This window comes from Mchenga conophoros, linkage group LG6 (assembly GCF_057382185.1).
Source record: "Mchenga conophoros isolate Kocher_MC1m ecotype Shallow Benthic linkage group LG6, M_conophoros_male_GT1.1, whole genome shotgun sequence".
In the NCBI taxonomy this organism is placed as follows: Eukaryota; Metazoa; Chordata; class Actinopteri; order Cichliformes; family Cichlidae; genus Mchenga; species Mchenga conophoros.
In genome coordinates, this window is record NC_140531.1 from 24254821 (window position 1) to 24277816 (window position 22996).

The following is a 22996-nucleotide window of genomic DNA, read 5'->3' on the forward strand; positions in this document are numbered from 1 at the left end:
CTTCAAAGTTAGATGTCCACATGCTGGGCGTAATCTATTTTTACAGCTCATTTGAGCCATTGGACATCCTTTTGTAATAAGCTTCATATTTAAGTGATTGGGAACTGTGGATTTAATCCCCTGACCCCATTCTGTGCAAGACCATATGCAAACATTTATCTGCTGCTAGTATGAGGCCCCAGCTGGCCTAGTTTGTCAAAGTTGCATTAGTGTCAAAACCTGAAGTAAAAAAATTGGTTTTACTCTTCACACGGACATCTGGCAGACTTACCGCTCACACATACTGTCATCAACATTCAGTCAGTTTTGATTATGACTGACAAACTCAGATTTTAAGTTAAGTTAAGGTTTGACTTAATACCCAAGGCACCAAAAGGCAGCTGATCTTGGATGGCTGGAGGAGTAACCAAATTGGATGGGCAATTAAGTCCAAGACTACAGGGTGCAGCTGCAAACTGACGTGCTGAGCTTCAGCGCTGTTTCAGTGTCCACAGGAATTGTTTCAGAGGTAAAGCATCTGTTCCTTAGCATGTTTAATCTGCTCAGAGGTGCTTCTTAACACATTTTCTTGTTTATGCATGTCAGAGACAAGTTTGCAGATTGTTTAACACTACCCTAAGCCAGACGGATTTTTTTTTAATAAACTGGAAACACCATAAATAATATGTTTCATAAAATGTGTCTTTATTTTTGCATTTACCTTTTTTTTTTAATTAATTTTTTTAAACGTATCTTAAATATAAATACTTCTGTGTCAACAACTACTCTGCAAACGTTCTAGTTACTCTGCCACTGTGTTGACTGATGTTAAAATGACTTTATCTACAGTTCATCAGCAGGGTAATACTGGCTAACAAAGTAAATGTGACACACGGATAGCAGTTCACTTTTTGCTCTACCTGCTGCGCTGGAGTGGAAGTCTGCATGCCTCGACCCTTTAAAGCACAGATCCCTTCATCACCTTCAGCGCTGTCATCGTCAGAGATTGAGATGACGTCAGGGCCGGAGTCGATCACGATGACCTCCTCGAAAAGTGATGATGGCAACCTCTGACCTTTAGAGTCACTTTTCTTCTTCAGCTTGTCCTTTTTCTCTTTCTTCTTCTTCTGCTTCAGGTGTTGCTGCAGGCTGCCATTAGTAGGTGTCAGAGCCTTGATGCCTGTTTTTTCCTCTAGTCCTCTATCACCATCTGTAACCCTATTTTGCCGGGTGTCCTCTCTTTCATGGTTCTGCTCTTCTTCACCCTCCTGCTCCTCTAGTTCCCCAAGGTTGGATGAGTAGTGGAGCTGGCTATAAAGGTGGAACTCCACCTCGCTGTTGGCCTCTGACCCATCAGAGTCCACTTCTTCCTCTTGATAGAGATCATCCTCCAATCTCTCCCGGTCCTGGTAGACACTGTACATCCTCACAACCACATGCACACACCTGAGGAGATGGCGACTTCAGTGGCTGAAAAGCACACAAAATCAACATAATACAGCATCACATTGTCTAACTCATTATCAAGCATCAAATTATACATTATTAATACACTGCTGTGTTATAGTTGGAAAAAGAAGAACAAACAGACAGTTTACTTTAGCCTACAGTTATTGACCACTAGTTATTATCATTTGCTTTGTAAAGACGAGTCAATCAAATTCTTTTCACATTTCCAAAATCCCAAAGAAATAAAAGGCTTAATCTACCCACAATAAAAAAAAAAATCAAAGAGTTTTCTATTATGCAAGTCAAAATAAAATCAAAAGAAATTCTTACGCGTGGGAAACTTCACTTTTTTTAACAATTCATTTCTAAACTGCTAACACTGGTTACCATCACCAACATAAACCAGCTTTAAGTAGGCAATCATAACAGCTCACCAACCAGCAGCTCTTTATGCGTTTCCGCAGGTCCTTCCTCCCTGCAGCTGTCAGACTGTACAATCAAAACTGCTCCCAACAAACAGAGGTTTACATCAGCGCTGTAACTTGCACTATTTTATCAACCGAGTCACACTATAACCAGGGTTTGCCTCTTAACTTCATTTAATTTAATTTAATAATGGTACAGTACTCTGTTTTTGGTAACCATTGTCCTTGATGTAAATATGTAAAAATTGTGTATGTTTCTGTTCTGTGTCTTATGTACTGTTTGTTTGCATATGTGTCTTTCTTGCTGCTGTTACACCCAAATTTCCCCTTGTGGGACAATTAAAGGATTATTCTATTTATTCTCTTTGCAAAGCATCACTTTGGATTCAGATTCACCTGCTCAGCGGTTTATTCGAGAAAATAAGGCACAAATAGCAAATTGTGTTTTTACTAGTGTCATAATAGTGTACATTTGTTAATTTTAGAAAAAGATGTGCTCCTTTGCTGCAACCAATCTTTCTCCTAACTGAGTGTGTTTTTCAAAAGATTCAAAACTGAATACAAAAATTAAACTTATTTAGTTTTCATTTTGCCTGATATCAGCTACAAAATCTTCATCAATACCAATCCAATTCTAGTAATGTTTAGAATTTCTTCTTTTTTTTTCTGTGCACATGAAATCTTTATCCCACCATTCAAATATTTAACACTGATCAACCACGTCAGGTCTAATATACAAGACTAATTAGTAGCTCTACTTTATTACCAGAATTGTGCTGTCGTCATTTTCCTCTCTTAAGTTATATGGCGGGTATCCACAGCGCTGTCGAACTGAAGGAAACACAGGCCAACATCAATTACAGGAAACTTCCATCTTACTCGGAAAACCATGAGGCCTTGTTAAGAAATCTGAGCGGACACAGCTCAAGAGAACTCAGATTTTTTTTTTTTTTTAACATGTAGACTTTTTTTTTTTTTCCATCGGAGCTGTCTTCATTGGCTCAAGCAAACAAGACCCAAGTTTTTTTACCTGCCAGGTGACGACTTTAAATAACACTTAACGTGACACCAAAAAATTGTTGAATTAGCTGGTTACGCACTGTGGTGTTAATTTTTCCAGTGCTTGTCTGTCTTTTTCTAACACACACAGTCACACACACACACACAAAGTGGACAGAGAAGGGGCACCGGCCCATTGCTCTGTCCAGTCCTGCGTGTCTGTGCCATGATGGCTGGAGATGATTGGCTCCCAGGCCTCACACACACTGCATAAAAGCCACGCTACACGGTCACAAGCCGGCCACAAGGGATTAAAGGGACAGAAAATCTTACCGGTTGGTGAGGGGCGACCGTTGTGTTGAAAGTTTCAGCAGCTCACAGGGACTGGGAGCCGACAAATGACTCACTGTGTTTTACAGTAGTGGAATTTAATGTACTATACTTAAAGGCCGGGTACAGTCATGGTCTGACAACACAGGTGATTCCTCCTAATCTTCTCAATTAAAATGCTACCTGAACAACACCTCTGGACTCTGTTAGCTCCATTGCATCTGTTTTGGTGAAGCAACTCAGCTTCACCAAAACCAGAGAGGGGTTTTCCACAGAAAACTTTTTGACATGCCAGGAAAAAAAAGTGAAGAGAAAAACAACAGGCAAGATGCAAAGGTGTCTAAATTCTATTTAGTTACTTCAGTTTCAATCCTAATCATGCTCACAGTCTAAATGTCTGATTTAATATAGATCAGACAGACCTATGAATGATAAGACCTATGAATGCAGCTGAAATGCGTTTTACAAATGCTGCATTAGGACACAATGAATTTAGTAGAGATCAACAAATATCAAGCACTGACGTTTCTATTAGCCAGCTGTGCATATTCACACGTGAGTCCCTATGGGTTTACACCGAAACAGGAAATACAAGGTTTAATTTATCTGTAGTTTTGGTTAAAAAAAAAAAAAGTGAACTGGGGACTCTGAAAATTTACTTCATAGCTGTGAGATTTAACTAATCATTAGAACAGAAAACACCTACATATGGCTCAATTGTGAATGTGCATGTATCTGAGAAGCTTTAAGTAAAATTCAGGCATGTTAGGTTAACTGGTGATTCTAAATTGTCCAGAGAGGTGAACGTGAGCGTGAATGGTCATTTGTCCCTACAGACATGACAAACGGATATCCGCCTCTCAGCCAAAGACAGCTGGGATCCACCTGAGCTGGATGAGCAGTTAAGAAAAGTACATTTTATGTTTCAAGAAAAGAAAAAAAGAAAAAAAACATTGAATCAACTTAACTGATCTTTTCTTATATCATTCAGAGCACAATTCTTCAAACAAAGCACATCATCATCTTAATAATTAGGAGGCCATCTTATACTTACAATACTAAAAGAATGGACAAACTCTATTGAACCAATAATAATCTATTAATATAATCAATTAATGTATTGGTTGGAGGATAATGGCCTATAAGATGCTTGGATTAACTTGAGGTAACTAAATGGTGTCTGCATGTAGTTTGCCCAGCTAAGGACTGGTGACTACATTACATATAACACTTTTGCAGTACTACATGCTATCCAAAAACATACTGGCTGATATACTGACATTGGAATAGATCCATCCATCCTCCTATTTTCTTCAGGGTTGCAAGAAGGCTGGAAACTAACTAAGCTGTCATAGGCTGCGAGGCAGGCATGCAAATTCTACACAGAAAAGCTCCAGACTTGATTCAAACCTAGGACTTTCTTGCTGTGAGGCAACAGGTAACACTGCACCACCATACCACCCACTGCAATCTTTAAAAATCAGTATCAGCCAGGTATTGAACAAGCGTTATGACAAAAGTGATTTCTTATGTTTCTGTGTGTTTTATGTCTGATATCTTTTTCTTACATAAACTGTCTTCAGCATGATTTTTGAAGGGAGTAATAGATAAAATAAAGACAAATGTCCTTAAGATTCTGCATTTTGTACATAGTCTGTGTTCTACATTATAACCAATACTGTCCATTTTGGCATATGGCACTTCTGGCGCAAAATACCTTGATATCATTCAAGGAAGATATGTCTGACATATTATAGGTCAGCAGTTTGAATACTAGACAATGTTTTGCTAGATATTCACTTTTTAACCAGTGCCATGCAAAAGAGTGATCATCTCCCAAAAGGTGATTTCTAGTGTCTACCAAAAAATGATTGCCCATATTTAACCTGTTGTAAATGACTTATTGGCCTGTAATTTGTGAAACTTATGTGAAACATATCTTTCATGAATGATAATAAGTAATTTTAAGCCAGAACTTCCCTGCTACAATGTAGAAGATGCAATGAGTTTCTGACAAAGAAGCTTTTAGATATCATTTATGTATCCCAGTAAACATCACAGTTTTGTAGAACATCACAATTCTACAAAAGATATATTTAGTGACCAAAAAGGAGTGGATTGATTGTATTGGAGGTGCAATTACACAGTTATAAAAATACTTTCAAAACAGGTCATTTATTTATGTTATATATATATATAACCCCTCCAAGAACCCTGCTGAGTAGAGTTTATTTAACAATTTAAGAAAAAAAACAAGTTTAAAACACACACAAACATCAGAAGTCACCTTTTGCACAAAACTGTGTAATGAGGCCTTTTGATTATACATACATTTTTCTTTAATTGTAGTGAATGTGTGATTATGCTATGGTTGCAATGTGGAGTTTATAACATCCAAGCGGTCATTTGACTTAAGTTAGGTTGCCAAAAACAGACTAGAGTGACAGGCAGACATCTCGGACATCCAGCAGCCTGGTTACATTGCAGTGACAAACAGAAACTTCAGTTTTATAACTGTGTACTCTCCAATTGTAGTTAGCCTAATGGTAACCCCGGCTAGCTCAATGCTAACGAGCTAGCTTACTGGGGAACATGCGAGCTGTTTATCAGAGTACCGAGGCTTCACTAAACAGTAACACGCCATAAAACACAGGTAGCTCGGGAATTTTCGCTAAGCTTTTTTTGGGCTTTTAAAAGTTATTTTAGCGTATCGGCAGTCCCTGGTTGACATGTCTCAGTCCACTCCATCCACGTGTTTCTAAGCAGCAGAGCAACTGCTCGGATGTAAACAATGGAGCGTTTCAGCCTCAAACACACATGAAAGAACATAAATACAAGGAGCTGAGGCAGCCCTACTCAAGGCCACCACTGTGTGTGCTTAATATATAATGTCAGTGTGTATGAGCTCACCTTTGGAAACAAACTGGAAAGGTACTGCTACCGGAGGCTGGAGCTGCTTTTCCTGCGCCTCCAGCACAGGAGACAGACAAACAACTTCCGGGTTTGTCCGAGGAAAATAAGTTGGCCGACCGTAACATTTCACGTCGAATGCAAAGACTGTTATGAGTGTTGAAACAAAGTGCATCTCGGACACTGAAAGGTCATGATTTCCCCAACACAGGTAATTTTTACAGGATACCAAGAAGAAGAGCCTTTATTCTATAAATAGTTATTTGAGACTGTATTTCGCTCGTTTTCTCCCCTTTGCCTAAAATAAGTATTTTTGTCTTTTTATTTTCATTACTAACAACTGACAAGCCTGTGTTGTGTCAGTATTGTAGGTAGTAATTATGGGGTTTTTAGAGCTAGAAAGAACGACGAAAAAACGCAATTTACTAAACAAAAAAGAGACAGAGACAAAATAATAAAATACAGCATTTTACAAACACAACATTTAAAATTTAAAGCAGCAAATTTTTAAAAACAATGTTTCGTAAAATGTTTTTTACTAAATTACTATAGTGAATTATAATTGATTATATAGAGACAAAGATATGCACTGTTTTTTCAAGTCCTGCTTGTACATTTAGTTTTGTTTTTCCTTATCTATGTTTTCATTTTATGATTAGAGGTGCCTCCAAAATGTTTTCAAAGGGTTGGCCATATGCGGTCTACTAAAATATTGGGGTGGCACACCAAAAACAAAACTTCCTGTTTTATTATGCTGTATAAGTTACTCAAAAATATCGCAATGAAAAGAGAAGGAAAAAAATTATATGCCTGGTTAATTGCCTGCTATTAAAGTTGATATTACCAAAAAAAAAAAAAAGGTTTATATGAAAACCAAAGAAGACTTTGAATTCCAAAATAATCTGTCTTGAATGATTGATTGACTGGAAGTCCACTGCTTTAATGATTCTCAAATAAATATTACATCATGTTAGAGTGTGAACTGTTGCCTGTTTCTGTGTTGGCCCTGAGATCCACCAGTGATGTGTCCAGGGATTGGCTCAAGCGTTTCTGTAACATTATTACATTATTACCAATATAGGACAGTCTCCCCTGCCTTATATTGTGTGTGTGTGTGAGAGAGAGAGAGAGTGTGGGTGCAGTGGCCAATGCCCCCTCTGCCCCCCCCCCCCCCCCCCCCCCCCCGGTGGCACCCCTGCTTGTGATGCCTATTCTGATATAAAAGGAGATTATTCTTCTTTGATTTGGATTTCTTTTACAACAATTCAACTAGAAATTCATTTTCTTATCAAAATTCCAACATTGATTCAATGAAGAAAAGATGAAATGAAAATGTGTTGATCTCAAAAGATCTGAAGGTCATAATCCCTCATGGTACCACAAGATAATTTAAGAAGGCTGTCAATTAAGAATTAGAAGAAAAAAAGATTTTTGTTGTTGTTTGTAGGTTGTTTGCTTGCGCAGGTAGGCTTCATTAATATTTTCTCTCTTACTTTAACTGCTAAGCATCATCATATGAAACCACTGGTTTAAATAGTTTGTTAGTGTGCTGGCAGCCAAGGGAATGGAGATACTCATTTGGTTTAAGTCCAAATGGGGAATCTACTCATTTCCTCTCATTTGCTTCCAGCTTTTTGCTGACAAAGACAAAATGTCCAAAACTGTCAACAAAGTAAGAGACCTCCATCATCAACAGTTAGTATTCAAGTCTTGCGTACTTAAGGTGGATTTTCTTTGTGATTCATGAACGCGAACCTCCTCTGCTAAACTTTTAATTGTCAAACTTGACACTGAAGTCAGCCAGGCTGCTCTACTTCCAAAAATATTGTTTCTGCAAACAAAACATCCCTCAGGGCCCTATATGTTGTTTTACTGCATCATTTCTCTGATGTATACATCTACAGTAAGGTCCAAATACCAGCTGTAAATCCTCTGAATATGTAGGTATGCTCACTTGGTGTGAGCATGAATGTGTGAGTGACTAGTATGAACCTTCAGGCCCGTGCCTTTATTACATGTTGATGGGAATGTAAATCTATATGTAAATGTAATTCAACAGACTGGGTATCGCCATCAGTCATATTTATGACACGTAGAATACAGCAAAATTACGCCATCCTGGCTCTTGTGCAAGCTGTGTAACATTAACATCCATCTCCCTCTTCCTCTCCTCCATATCATGAGAATAATTACGAGCTCTGTATATCCTGCTATAAATGTCGCCATCATAATAGTGGTGAGAGAATGGCGTTATGATAGGGAATCAGAGGGTGAATGCCATCTGATTCCTGAGGTTTCTCCATGCGTGTCATCACAGGAAAGGCCATCACAGAGTTGGATTGTTTCCTTCCAAAGGTTAGTCTATACCTCATGTCACAACACTATCACCTTTTCTAGTCTATGTATACCTCTGACATACACATACACACACCTGTGCGTACACACAGGTGCATACTTAATATTGTGCACCTGTTTTGTTTTTAGGAGGTGCAGACGGGTGGGCGTGGGACCCTCTGCTTCCTCTGCCTCCCTGTATCTCTCTAAATTGGATGCAGGTCCGAGATGCCTGACTGCCCCAGTGAAATTGTGATGTGACTGCCTGATTTTGGGTTCTACGCATTTGGTGGTATTTACTGTTATTATTTTAAATGAAGGTAGAAGAGATCGGCTGAATGGAGGCATCTGGTTCAGCGATTCATCTCCAGGCCAGTGGTGCCCAGACCAGTGGCGTGTTGAAGATGGATGGAGTGTCCGGGAGAGGGATTTAAAGTCCCCTCGTTTCCAATCACACATTCCAGAAGGGATGGTTCTGCCTGATGAATGATCTTTATTGAAGAGAAGAAGTTAAAAGAAGCATGTCATTGCTCTCATTTGGTGGTGTTTGTATGTTCCATAGCGGCCCCTTCTTTCCATTTGGTATCGGACGACTTGGAAAAGCTTTCTCCGGAATGTTTTATCAAAGCTGGATTCTTGTCAGCCGCTCCGGTGTAAAGGCGATATTCTACAGCTGATGGTCATTTTTGTTTTGTAAGTGTGTAACTGATGACAAAAAAAGCCCCAATTCTGTTCTTTTTGTCTGCAGTTGTGATTTGAAGAACCTGTACAAAATGGAGTGGAACACTTGCTTTCTCTGGCAAAAATCTGACCTCTAGCTTCTGACTGCATTATGAGAAACCATGGACTATGCTTACCTGAGAGTAAGCATGCAATTAATAATCAGTTGTGAGGACAATGGTTGGCAACTATATAAGTCCGAATGAAAAATAAAAAAAATGTCACTGGTTTTGAAATATGCATGTCAGTTTGTTTGTGATAGATATTGCTGTTGGCCAGAGAGAGCAGAATATTTTAAGAAAGCAAAAAATATTTTATTCTCAACAGCAGGTTTGGAATACCACCAATGGAGTATCTCCAACAGGAACGTGTTTTTTAATAAACCTCATATTTTTTTCTACTAACTATAAGATTCCTACAGAAGTGTTTAATTTCTATTTGGTGCAGCTCAAGTTAAGAATTTTTTGTCAGAACAGGTTCAATAACAGCATCAGTCTTTAGTGACTCATTGTTGAGCTGATGTCGCTCTCTAATTTTAAAAGCAGGTGAAGGTGAGCTTGAATCAATCCTGGCCTTGTGATAAGTAAAGGTGTCTCAAAATAATATGACCAGTTTTAGCCCTACAGTCTCCCAGCTTTTTAAATTTTGAGAGATATTTTGTGCAAGTCAAACTGTAAACCAAAAAAACAAAACAAAAACAAGCCCCAAAAAGCTAAACTGGGGTTTAAGAGATTAATCTGCGCTCATTCTCTCAAAAATTAACATGATGGGCATCCACTCCAAATTTAAATGTTCTGCATTTGCCTTCTTGCTTCACATTTAATGTTTATAGAAGTTTTAAAAAAAATAAAAATCTAAATATAGCAGCCAAACAGTTGTGGAGCTGATTTGTATTGAAAAAGGAAAATAATAGCGGAGATCTAGAAGTAATAGTAAGGTGTTTCAAAAACGCGTCCAGCATCTGCTCAGATGTTTACTCCATCCATAACTGGTTGCATCAGCTCGTTTCAGTTCTCTAAAAGAGGTCTGCTTCCCTTTCTACTGTTGCCACATGCTTTCTTGTTACTGTATATATGTAAATTCAACCATCCGGTCTGTATCGAAGCAGCCGGGCAGAAGGAATTCCCTTAAAAAAAAGGCTCTCCCTGGATCAGCGCTTCTGAACAAAAACGGCTCCTGTGCGTCACCCATATGGGGCCCTCAGTGCTGAAGTCATTCACATATTCTGGATGTACAGAATGTATAAGCCCCATCATCACTGGGGGTTTTTTCACTGCATCGCATGTAATCTATCGTATCTGTCGCCTCAGTCAAGGTTTGATCTTTTTGGTCACATTAATGCAGGTGTTACATTCTCATTAATTCTAAGAGACACTGCAGTGTCAAATAGCTTTGTGGGATAAGAAACTGGTGGTGTATTAGAGAGATTCAGTAGATTCTGGAGTTAATATGCCAAGTAGAGCATGTACTAATCAGTGGCAAAGCTCACAGGCAGGAAGGAACAAATGATAAAGCACAACCAGAGGGGAATGATAACTCGTCACCGGGGTATTGCTTGTAATTTTGTACCATGTAAGAGAATATTTCTTTGTTTTCTCAGTTCTACACAAAGTTTAGCAAGCTTGATCTCCAAACCTCTCTTCAGACATAGAATTTGTAACACAGATCAGCCACAAATGACCTCATATTATGCCTGGGCCATATGGATGAAATGACAAACCTGACACTTAAAGTACTTCATGATATGATGCTAAATTCATTTAAAATGAGTTGTTTTACAATACTGAACACAGTGGCTGGACACTCTGTTGACACCAGAAAGTACAATGCATCTGATCAGGGCTCACAACTAAACTATCTCTTAAATTAAGAGACAACAAGCCAACAAAGAAGAGTGGAGATCCAGAGCGATGCCACCGGGATGCTCCAGGGTTTATTTGTTTCAGGTTGCAGCTTAAAATCTAACCTGCATTATCAGGACTCTCTGACGATGATCTTTTTTCATATTGAATGCATGTCAAGTACAGGTGAAACACACACACGCTTGTGTGCACACCCAGAGGAAACTGTTTTTGTGAAGCTCTGTGATCAACAGTCTGTCCATGCTTTCAATTGGAAAAAAAAAAACAAGAGAGCAAGCCTGACAACACCTTTTCAGGCCAGACCAAGTGACTTGTGTCTATGGGGATTAAATTTGTGAACACAAGCTCTACACACACACACAAAGTCCCACATACACACTTCATCACCACACGATGCCACAACACCTCTTTCTCAGCTGCAAGTATAAAACCACATTGACAGGAGCCTTGTCCGCTCTTGTCGAATTGTCACGCTGAAATGTTTACCTTTACATACAAATGGCCTGGTGTCATGTTGTGTCACATAATGTTTCATGGACAAATAATGTGTCCCATTTCTCAATCCGCCCTGCAGCCCTTAAGCCCCCTTTCTAGCCTCTATAGCCACAACGATACCCAGGCACCATGGCCGCAGAAAGGGAACCTTGTGTCGCCACAGTGAAGTGCCACTCTGAATTAAATCCCAGGGATATAGAGGTAAGCTCAATCAGCACTGTGGCTCTGAGTATTTCTAGGAAAACAATGAGCACCAGAGGTAAGTTTTTGGGGTTTTTTGTAAGGCTGTCGGTATTAGGTTTCTCTGATGTACTGTAAAGAAATGTAACACATAAGTGGATGAGAGGGAGTATTTTTTTAACTCATACCTAATACACACTCAAGTTAGAAACCCTGAGTGAGACTTATTCATATAACATTGCTGAAAAACAAAAGTTACTAAATACTCCAGAATTTAAGGAAGGATTAACAAATATATAAAAGCAGGAAAACCACAATTTTTTAATTTTTTCTTTATTGTAAAATGAAGAAGTATATAAGATATAAGTCCAGAGTATACTCTGCTTTTAAATAGTTCTGTCCCTTTCATTTTTAAATATGAAAAAATACAGTGTTGATATGAATGTGAGGCTTTGGACTTAAGAATAACATTTAGGTAGCAAACAAAACATCATTATCAGGTAAAGTTGGGTGTTTTTTGTTAAATTTTCTTTTGAAATGTAAATGTAGTTCATTTTGAAGTTAGACAAAATATTTTAATGAACACTTGAGTATATTTTAAGGTGCTACTACTTTCTATTTCTGATGCTTTCCTCTCTGCTACAGTTGATGGGAAATGCAGTAAAGTGTATTGCTTCACCTGATATACAAATTTATTATTATTAAATATAAATTAAACCCAGCATTACAGTGGCACACATTAGCTCCAGGCATAGGATTAAAAGCTGTGTATAGTTGGATCCCCATTTAAATACAGCATAATCAAACTGTCATTGTCCAAATGCCCTGCCTTTACTTTTAATAGTTAAAAGTAAATCATGTCGATATCTAATTTGCATAGCCTGCATCTAAGTGAAATTTTGGAGGCGGGACCTTTAACACGCAACTTGTGAACTTCCACAGATAACACAGATGCATGTGTAATTTTGCACTGACACAATGAAACCCCACAGAACTGCAGGCCTGCAATAAGCCTTTGTCTTTTCCGTGTAGTTTACACTAAATTAAACCGGTCTGGTGAAAGCCAAAAGTCCCACAGAGACGAGGAGCATTTCCGCCTGTGTTTACGTGTTTACTTATTGTTCTAATCGTCCCTTTAGTTCTTCTATCTCGCGCTTTAATGCGATTCTTTCCGGTTCCGCTCGGTCAGAGCTCGGGTCACCGATCCAGCTACTCCCCACTCATATTAATTACATTAATTAGTACGGGGTGAAAAACAAACAAGTGATGATTAATATCTAAACTGTGGAGAGTTCTTTGAAGAGGTCCTGCAGGCCAAAACAACAAAAACAAAAACAAAAAAAAGTGGAGAGACAAATGAAAGACTGCAAAAAAGAAATAAATTCATTAATTAAAAAATGGGATTTTAGGGATTTAGGAAAAACTATTTCTTGTCTAAATGTTTGAAATACAAACAATAAAAAATAACAAAATAAATAAATAATGTAAAAAAAAACCTGTTGCATGTAAAATATTTCATACACGCAACATATAAGCCCAAATAATTATGTGCACATTGTTACATAAATATATTTAAAATGCGTGATGTATATATGTATTTTACATATACACTATGTAAACAGTAATTTTTCCTTTTATGGTCTATAGCTCGTTATTAACATCATCATCTTCATCAATAACAATAATAATAATAATTATTATTATTATTATTATACTGCCTCGAGCGATTAATAAAAATCGTTACACATTTCTGCATTTCACTGCACTACAGTGAAGATTAATTACCAGTCAAATCTGATTTAAAAATACCCCCTCCCTCAAACTGTGTCCGCTTTATGTTTTGTAGTTTGAAATTATAATTGTGGCAAGATGTGCATTTCATCTTTATGTGCGTCTCTGGAAAAGACTAAGGAAAAACACACAAATTAAAACCAAGCAGAATGCAATAGTGTGGTTTCTTCAAAGAGCCCAATAGCAGATAATTGCACATTTTTCTCTCCACGAGCTCACACATTTAGGAAATGTAGTGAATAATCCGCAGCCGTGGCCTTGCATACAGATTCAACTTTTGGGGGTCCATGAAGTGATAAGGATGAGACAGTTCTGCCGGGGATTCGAGAGCTTTCCCCTGCAGGCAAAACACAGAATCCACGTTAGTGTGTGCAGGCCTAATCATCATTAGCCTGGAAAGTGACAACACCAGGCTGCACTATTAACCAAATCACTCTGTGCGATGTGCAAAGGCGGGTTCAAAAGATCCCGTTGACTAACTTTTCCCCGCATAAGTGGCCTACAGTCCATTCCAACACGGCATAAATTCATATTTTCCTCATAAAAGTCTGTAATTGATTTATCTGCGGCTGCTTCCCCGCCTGAAGGTCAGAGTAGAGCCTCCTTCTTTGTTTTCTCGCCACCACACAGGAAACATTAATGTTGATGTTTTGATGTTGTGGGCGCGAGCCGAAGGTCAGGGTCGTAGTGTTGCAGCGCGAGGCGACAAGCAGAGCAAAATGGGTCGCTGTCTCGCGCTTTGTTCCTCACTCAATTGTCTCGGGGCTGCGCGTGAACCCTGAGACCCGCAGCTGTCTGGAGGAAAGCAAGAAGAAGTTAGACACCGAGTAAAGAGACACACCCACTGCTTCAATTTCGCTCTTAAATCTTAATTCCTGTTTATGGTCACGATCGGCAGGAACTGGCGGTGAAGTCTTAAGTTAGGACTGTTGTGTGTTTGTCTTTTACAGTAAATTCACTTTCGTTTGTACTGCTGTTTCCACGTTTTTTCGCCTGGAATCAGTCCTCTTTTAAGCATAATTCAATTGCGTTTGTTTGCTGCATAAGACACCCCTTCGTTCCGGCTTTACCTCATGCCCTCTTATTGGTGAAAATTTTACTGAACACGCTGCTGCGAAACTCTTAAAATTGCTCCTTCAAAGTGGTACTTTGGTCTTCAAGTGTCATTATTTACACAGCCTTATGATTAATATCTGTTTGATTTTAAAGGTTGCAAATGTATCAATAAATGTAATAAATGTATTTATAATAATTTATGGGGGGGGGGGGGGGGGGGGGCATTTGCGTGTTTGGGCTTGTTGACGAAAAGCGACAGCAAAACCTGACCGTAATAACACGAAAAGCCTACAAAGGAACACTAAATCAGGAGATCTATATCGTCAGGACCAGAACTATCCATTTTGTAACAAACTCTTTTCACGAGATACACGCAGAGGAAGACTGTACGCTCCAACTGCAGAGCAGTGACGTTAGCTGAAGTTGTAGCTCGACGTATTGCACCTGCTCCAAAGTCTCTGAGTCCGTGCGTAAAGAGCATCCTGCGTAACAGGTGTAGACCGGCAGAGGAGGACAGAAGTTGGAGAAACTCCTTTGAGCACTCTTTTGGGAGACACTGAAAGGACACTAAACAGAAATCCACCTGTGAACCAACGTTTTCTTATTTCTAAGTAAAAGGAAAAAAGAAAAAAGCGCACTAGTTTTACGCACGGCGCTGTAATGTTACCTATCAACCTGCATAGCAATCAACCGGGAATGAATCAGAGGTATCAGAGGAAATGAATCTAACATGAAAGGGAGAAAGAGAGAGAGGGAGAGTGGGGTGTGGGCGGGAAAGTTTAGTAAAGTGGAACTTGGTAACAGATGCGAGGGAGGGGGCGCGGCCCTGAAGGGAAGGGTGGCGGTTGTAAGTTGCATGTTATGTATGCAGGGCCGTGCGCGTGCGTCGGAGCGCACGTTAATGTGTGCACGTGAGCGCGTACACCCATTGAATTTGTGTGTGCAAGCTCGTGCAGGAAAAGGACAGGACATGAGCGCACATTGAGAAAGCGGCTCTTTTACTCGGCGTGATCATTTCACGCTTCCCCCCGAAGCCTTTTTTCCACCTAAAGCGTTTAGTTGCAGCTGACTGAGCACTTGCAGGGAGTGCAATAGGGAGCGGAAGGGTCGAATTATTTCAACCTACAAGTCGCCCCAAAAGTAGGGGACAAAAAAAAAAGGGGGGGGGGGAGAAAGGGGGAGAGAAGAAAACTGCCCCAGAAAGGGAGAGAGATAGGGAGAGGGAGAGAGAGAGAGAGAGGAGGAGGAGGAGAGGGAGACGCTGGAAAAAAGTTTTTGATCTTTTCCTTTTTTCTCCCTCCATCGCCTCCCCCTGTTCTAACCGAGTAACATGGACCAGGGGCCCAAGAGTCCTGCGCTGCGGCTGGGAAGAGCAGGTAGGGTCGCGCCGTCTCACTCTGGCTATATTTTTGCTCTCATCAAGAGCTAGAACTCATCTGCTTATCTAGTGAACTTGTGCTTTTCTTGCTTTTTAATTTTATTTACGACAAAACTTTTAAACTGACGTTAAAGTTTAGCTTTTTACAAACGTTTCTTTAAAAAAAAAACTTGCTTTAAAGCCGTTCCAAGTTATTAAACTATTACAAAAACTATACAAAAGTTTCTGGAGTTGATCTCTGCAATGAAACACTCCGTAAACTTTTGTGCTAACTTTGAAGTGTAAAACGTGCTTTACTTGCAATGTTTTCTCTCAAGTTTGTGACTTTTGTGGACAAGTGCAGAAACTTTTAGTCTTCGTGTTGCTGTCTTTTAGAAATTCCTTAGGCTTCATTTAAAGAGATAAAGAAGATAAAAAAAAATGTGCCTGAGTGCTGTCGGTTTATAATTTTGCTTCTTTAAAAGATATGTTTTGGTGTTTATTTGCTATTTTGTATTTATTATTATTTTCGTCATTTGCTGGCATAGAAGGAAAAGTGGCTGAAGTTGCTGGGTTTGGGTGGCATTGAGCTTCAGGTCATCTCCACGTGTTGGTCAATCACCTGATGGGGTTAGCTTAGTACCGAGTGGGTGATTAGAACTGAAAGGCAACGTGGATTTGCGCAAGATCGTGGTCCCTGTGTATCTCCACGTCTCACAAATGTGTGTAAAATGCGTCTTGTGAGGGTGGCCATGTGAGATATTTGTTTTTCTAGTTTGTTAAACAGAAGTTGGCGTCTCTGGTCGTTTCAGTCAAATGCAAATCTCTAAAGGATGTGAACTCGACTCTTTCCTTCGTGTCTCCATTATTTTATTCAACAGGTTAATCTCCTATAGGCCTATTCATAAAACAGCAGGGTCTGGTACAGCAATGGATCAGGCCATCGACCTTGTTATGGCACCCAATGGATATCACATCATTTCATATTGCTGCCCGCTGTGTCTGCATTGATAAAACGTCGTTTGTCATTAAGAAACTGTGGGTAGGTGATCAGCCTCTTTGAACGGGCTCCACGCAGCTTTTTTTCCTCCAGAAAAGCAACATCTGCTTTCATGACCCCTCCTTTTGCCTGTTAGAAAGAATATTGAAATGTACGCTCACAGATTTAAGACAGCTGTTGAATAACATTTTTAATAGAGGTTCAGACTGCAGTTAATGCTGTTTTGCGCATTCATTTATACTATATTGCGTCAAGGAGGACTTTTGAGAGCATGGCACTTTGTCTTGAAATAGAATTTTTTTTTAAATCTTGGAGTCACCCTTCTTTGAAAATTTCTCTACAGATGATGCCACTGCTCTGTAAGACAAGCCAGGGCTCCTCTGCAGTCTTTTGTGGAGTGGGCCTAGCCCCTGATAAACGGTGAAAACGATGGGATTTGTAGCAATTGGATGATAGCCTTTTAGCCACTGAGGAAATCAGAGTTTAAAGGAGGGCCCCTCCCATGCTGATGTGTAAAGTCTTCTGGGCCCGGGGCCTGTACCTACGGCCTCTCCATGTTTCCTCTCACTTTAAGATACGTGCCTGGAGTACAAAGGAGAATCAATGGGGAAGAACATGAATCTAGAAAAGCTTCTGGTAGTGCGTGAAAGAGAAAAGCTCGATTCTTTCCATTTAGCTTGGCTGTTATTTCTGTGAATTATTATTAAAACAACAACAACAACAACACGCAAGGCATTTATCTGTCTTATAAGACATTTTCAACACTCGTATATGATGTTAGCTCCCCTTGGCCTGTCTTCTGTCCACAGTAAAATACAGGTGTATTGAGAGTAATACGACCCACTCAGTGATATCGTTTCTCTGCGTATATTCTTCTGCGTCATTCTCTACCAGCCTGTTTTTATGCAGGCGCCTCGGAAACCCAGTGAACTGCTCTGCACTACTCTGACCATTCAAGCTTCAGCTACAGGATTTGTGTTTTCCAAAAGTCAAAGCTGACACGCCACCGTATAAAAGTTGTTGACCAAAACGCTCACTAAACTGTGCAGAGTACACTATGTGATGCACAACCGATACCATGAAAATGGAAGAGAGAAAGAAGTGAGGCAGGGGAGGGGAGGGAGAAAGACAACCATGACCTCACATGGCGTAGCCTGCTTTAGCTTTGACCTCAAGTGCCCCATCATAGTAGAGAAACTAGGCTGATATACGGCCATGAGGCCTTTCTATTCCACCTGGCAGATGACAGACTGGTCTTTACTTGCATTATGAAAGAGCCAAATGATTACAAATAGGACCATCTGATCGGGCCTGTGGGTGGGACAAGCAGTCTCAGCGATTTACCTGCTTGGCACACGGTCGAGTTCCACCCCGGGAAGTCCAAGACGGTTCACTCTCTAGTCCATATATTTTATTTATTAGTTATGACTTTTATATTTTATAAGCAAATGAAAACTTAAGAAGAGATACGGGAGCTTTCTCATTATGTTTACAGTCAGCGGGCGTGTAATAAACGAGCTGGTGGAGTTAACATGCGCTATTAATTTTTCATTGCTTTTTCGTTTTGAGGCTCGGGCGTAAAAAAGCAAAACAGCCGAAGCCTTCTTGGCGGATAGAGGGAAAAGGGGAGAGCAGGAGTGAAAGGGGGGAACTCCTAAACAACAACAGTGGGTTCAATTTGCCTCCAAATGATTAGCACAACTCCACCACATTCTTACTAACGTTTAAAAAAGTCTACAAACCCTTCATCCTTCTCCTCCTCTTCTTCTTCCTCCTCCACCACTACCACCCTCCCATCCTCCCGTTTCCAGCAGTGGAGAGGTAATGAAATATGGTAATGGATTTGGATCCCCGGATTAAAGTCGTCCTACCCTGATTGAAGTTTTCTCCAAATTTCAAACCCTAAAGCAACAACAATTTGTATACATGATTGATTGTGTTTGGATTTTTTAATTGCTTATGTATTTAATTTGCAAATCGGAGAGACAAGAGCGACGGCTGTAATTTACTTCTGTGGGGAGAGAAGCGCTCGTGTCTATATCTCAGTAAATAAAAACAGACTGGGTGCAGAAGGAGAACGGATTCAGTGACAGAAATACGTAAAGTATCATATGGCAGGTTTTGTTTTTGAGTCTTTGTTTGGAGACCCCTCCAAGATAGCAAAATAACCTGCTCCGCCAATACAATATATATTACGAATTTACTACTAGTAGTTTATATTTATATAGAAAGTAAAATGAGATATTGTCATATTTTAAAACTAGGTTCATTTAGGCCTATTTTAAACGTCACGAGGCCAGGAGATTTTTTTTTCCACTCTTGGTCCCACTTCAGAGAATTTTCAGTATTATCAGCGGTCCCCTGCTTTTCGACATTTTGTTTCGTCTTGTGGCCTAAATTCAGGCCTGAGGTGTAGGTGGCAAATCTAAATATCAAAATTAAAAAATATTACTACTACTTCTTTGTGTTTTAATTTTTTTTCTATTTTAATGTTAAGAAAAATGCAAGGCTAAAAACAGAATGAGGCTCGTCTGCTGTCTGTCGTGTTTTTCCACGAGGCCTCATAACTGATGAATACTCAGCAAAGAGATGTGAAATATGAATGAGGATTAGCGTGGATCCTGAAAACAGGGTCTACTTTCAGTGGATTAAAGAACAGAGACGTGGAATCAATGGAGATTCATGAAAACGTATTTTGTGTTTTGGATGTCTGGGTTAGTGAAACAGACAAAAAAGAATAGAAAGAAAGAAAATGTTTGATATGCAGTAATCCCGTGCTGGGATTATTGTTCTTCCTGTTTTAGGAGATATTTTGGTCCTTCTAGGCCTTCACTGGTCTACTTGGAGGACTTAACTTAAGGTATGTTCATGGTAAAGTTCCTGTAGGCCACGTCTTGTCTTCGTGTGTATGTGTGTGCACCTGCATGCGCGTAAGGGGGTGTTGCCCAAGGTTGAACGCCCCCTCGTGGTTAGTTCCGCAAACATCCCATACAGAGGAGCCAGTCTAACCAGAAAGCAAAACCCCAAAGCCTCCAAGCTTCCAGTTTTTCAGAAAGATTTCTGAAACAGCGTCAAAATGTGTTATTTTTCATTTTAGGGATAACTTTTTATTTTCTAGTTATGCTGTACTTGAGTTTACATGAGCTCTCTGGGCTGATGCGCGCTTTAAAATGAGCAGAAGTGCAGATCATGAGAGGAGCAGAGGAAAGACGCTAACAACTGCAAATCAAGAAATCTGCTAATCTAAAAAATTAAATAGACTCAATCATATCACAAACTGACCTTTTCCATAACTGTGCATTGCCTTGAGGTACATCGAGCTCGTAGGTCTTTTGAGGATAAGCTTGACAGGTAGGCAGAATAACCTAAAGACTGTTGTGGTTGTTGTTTAGGTCTCCATTGTGACACTGACTTGACAGATTGTAACAAAAGCCGCATGCTTAGTGATGCTGTTAGACGGGCAGAAATGACTTGTGCGATTCTGCCTCCTGTTTAAGTGTCTGTGAATGACTGTACAAATATATCTAATCAGAGGGGTTTATGTGCATGCGGCACATATGCACCAAAACGATTAAATGTCTAGACACAGGAAGAAGGGAAATAACACTTTTTAATTTGGCTCATGCTTTAGGCTATTTGCTTGGTTAATATTACCGGAGCGAGGCTTCGATATGCCCTCTCAAATCAGGTGGGACGAGCGCGTATTGAATCCCCTCTTGTAGTTTGGTGAGTAAACGCGCAGCTTGCCAATTGCTTTTCTTAAAAACCGACATCCGTTTGGATCCGCGATCAATTAGGTAATGAGTGGGAATGCATGTTTCATATGTTTTCTCCCAGTTGTCCCCCTAGCTAAAGATTTATAGCATTGTGCTGAAGGAAGAGGGAGGAAACAGAGAAAGTATGCAGGGCCAGTTGTTTTCAAAAACACTCTGACTTTGGTAGACCTGTGCTTACGTGAATATAAAGATTTTATTTATTTTAGTTTTTTATTTTTTTTATTTTTATTTTTTACTCAAACGCGTTTCCCAGAAAGGCTGCGGGCCTATGAAATCTACTTTTGTCCACTTACAGCTACAGTTACTCATGCAACAGAAAGATGGACACTAGCTATTTAAGTTCTTCAGCATCCCTTCATTTATAAAAGCCTGCTGCAACTAAGCCTCATTTTTAGTAATACTCAATTAATTAGCCATTTAATATTGACACGAATAAATTGAGCGCAAATGGGTATAAAGGCATTAGTTTTTTTTTTTACTTCGTTAATTGAAATTAAACATATGATCATCTACTCCCCGAGCCGGGCGTCCCTTCGCTGAGCCTCACCATTGGCTGACGCGTAAATCTGCGGGGCGTCATTGGTCTACGGGATTCGCTCGAGCCAATCGCCACCCTCCCCCGCCCGATTCTATCTGGGGCTGGCGGTGACGTGTGGCTCGCGCTCACGCTGTGATTGGCCAGATTCCCTGTGAGTGACGGGCAGCTGGCCGGCGCGTGTAGGTTAGGGTTCCAGGGGGTTGGGAGCGCGGGCGCTGTCCGCAAGAGACCAGGTCCTGAAACTCGCCGTGCGCCACCGCGGATGCTGGGCGCAGGCAGCTTTCTATTGTATAGTTAAAGAAGCCCGTTTATGTACAGACTTGAATCGCAGTCTGTGGCGTTTTTTGTGCTTTGAGCGCGGAGAAAAGTAGATCTTTTTTTCCCTTAAATTTCGGAGAGAACTGTTTTTCTTCTCCGGCGCGAAAGAAATCAAAACTCACGCACAAGCCCGCATCTTCGTTTGTGCAGGGTTCCTGGTCAGCAAGGAGGAGGAAGGAGAAAGAGTGACCGAGGGCTGAGTGCTGCCTTTCGTTCCTTCAAACAAGGCAACAGATATCAAGTCATCTTCAGTACCTTCTGTTGAGAAAGAGGGAGAGCGCGTCCCCCCACACCCTCCTCCTGTGCACTTTTTCTGTATTTTACTTTTCTTTTTGGGGGGATGTGAATCTTCAAGATGTGAGCACTTATCCGCTGTCTTTCATGGTTTTTTATGTTGATGGGAGATAACCGAGTTTTCCAGTAGAAGCAACCGAGGACGACTTATCGCAAGAAGCAATGTGCAAAAAAGAACTTGGGACAAAATACAGCCGCGAGTGGATCTGTAACGAATATTTTTGTCTTTTAAAAGCTCTTTTTAATGTTTGTCTTTTTAAATATTTCTGAACAGACTGAGAGGAGAAAGTTCAGCCTCCGCCGGGTTAGTCTCAGTTCAGGGGTCACGGCCAGCGGACCGAGAAGGAGAGAAAGGAGGGAAGGCTACTTTGTTTATTTTGCGTATTTATTTTTTATTTTTTGGCAAAACTTTTAACATTACCTCAATATTTTTACGACCCGGGACTGGTGCAACTTGGTGATAATGAGAAGCTGAAGGAATGAAAGCTTACGCCGTCGTCTCCCTCCTCTGGTTTAGGAGACGCCAGAATAGACCCGCTGTTGTGTCCCATCCCCATGAGGAGGGGGCCCATCTTTGATTCATATTTTTGAGGCCGGTTCTTTCTTCCCCATCCAACTGCAAATCCTCCATTTTCGATGTTTTAATATCGTTGTACCAGTTTATCACAAAGTGTCGCCTTGCCAGCATCGTATTTTATTTTTTAATCAAGAAGAAGAAAAAAGTTCCCTCTTTTAAAGGGAAACAGGCGCTTTTCATTCATTGGAGGTCACGGTCTTTCAGTAATATTGGCCGACTGAAGCGAGGAGTCCGTTGGCATTTTTTAAAGACTCGTAATAGCTCGCTGGGGCCCTCCAGCCCCATCTTTCCGATGGAGATTCACTGTAAGCACGACCCGTTTGCGGCAATGCACAGTAAGTGTATGCGTTTATAATTTCCTTCATCTGCATCTGCCCTGAACTGAACTGTCTCCCAGACCGACAGCTCTGCGTGCACGTGCAACAATAACAGCAAAGAGTAAAAAATAAAAAATAAAAAAATAAAAATAAAAATCATAATTCGAAGAATTGAAATGTCGATTTATTTGTAAGAATATATACAAAAACATATGAAAACGTGTTTTTTGTTTTGTTTTATTTAATTTAAATAGGAGCTCCCGATTTCGGAGAACTCAAAAAACAAAAC

The 22996-nt window shown here is 40.1% G+C and overlaps 2 protein-coding genes across 5 annotated transcripts in view; one reads left to right on the top strand and one right to left on the bottom strand.

Annotated features, from left to right (window-relative positions):
- Positions 1 to 6208, bottom strand: part of zcchc7 (zinc finger, CCHC domain containing 7) — a 51820-nt gene extending 45612 nt beyond the window's left edge. Inside the window, exons 1-2 of one of the 2 annotated variants that reach the window (XM_085276944.1) lie at positions 2620 to 6081; positions 900 to 1449 (exon numbers count right to left, since the gene is read on the bottom strand). In XM_085276944.1, the coding sequence (XP_085133070.1) occupies positions 900 to 1403 (504 nt within the window). In that variant the 5' untranslated portion in view covers positions 1404 to 1449; positions 2620 to 6081. The other variant, XM_085276943.1, reaches the window with a different exon arrangement.
- Positions 6209 to 15734: 9526 nt separating this feature from the next.
- pax5 (paired box 5) overlaps positions 15735 to 22996 on the top strand; it is a 57594-nt gene continuing 50332 nt past the window's right edge. For 2 of the 3 annotated variants that reach the window (XM_085276948.1, XM_085276950.1), the window contains exon 1: positions 21628 to 22725. In XM_085276948.1, coding sequence (XP_085133074.1) covers positions 22683 to 22725 — 43 coding nt within the window. In that variant the 5' untranslated portion in view covers positions 21628 to 22682. Of the gene's footprint in view, positions 15907 to 21627; positions 22726 to 22996 lie in introns of those variants that run through there. The other variant, XM_085276946.1, reaches the window with a different exon arrangement.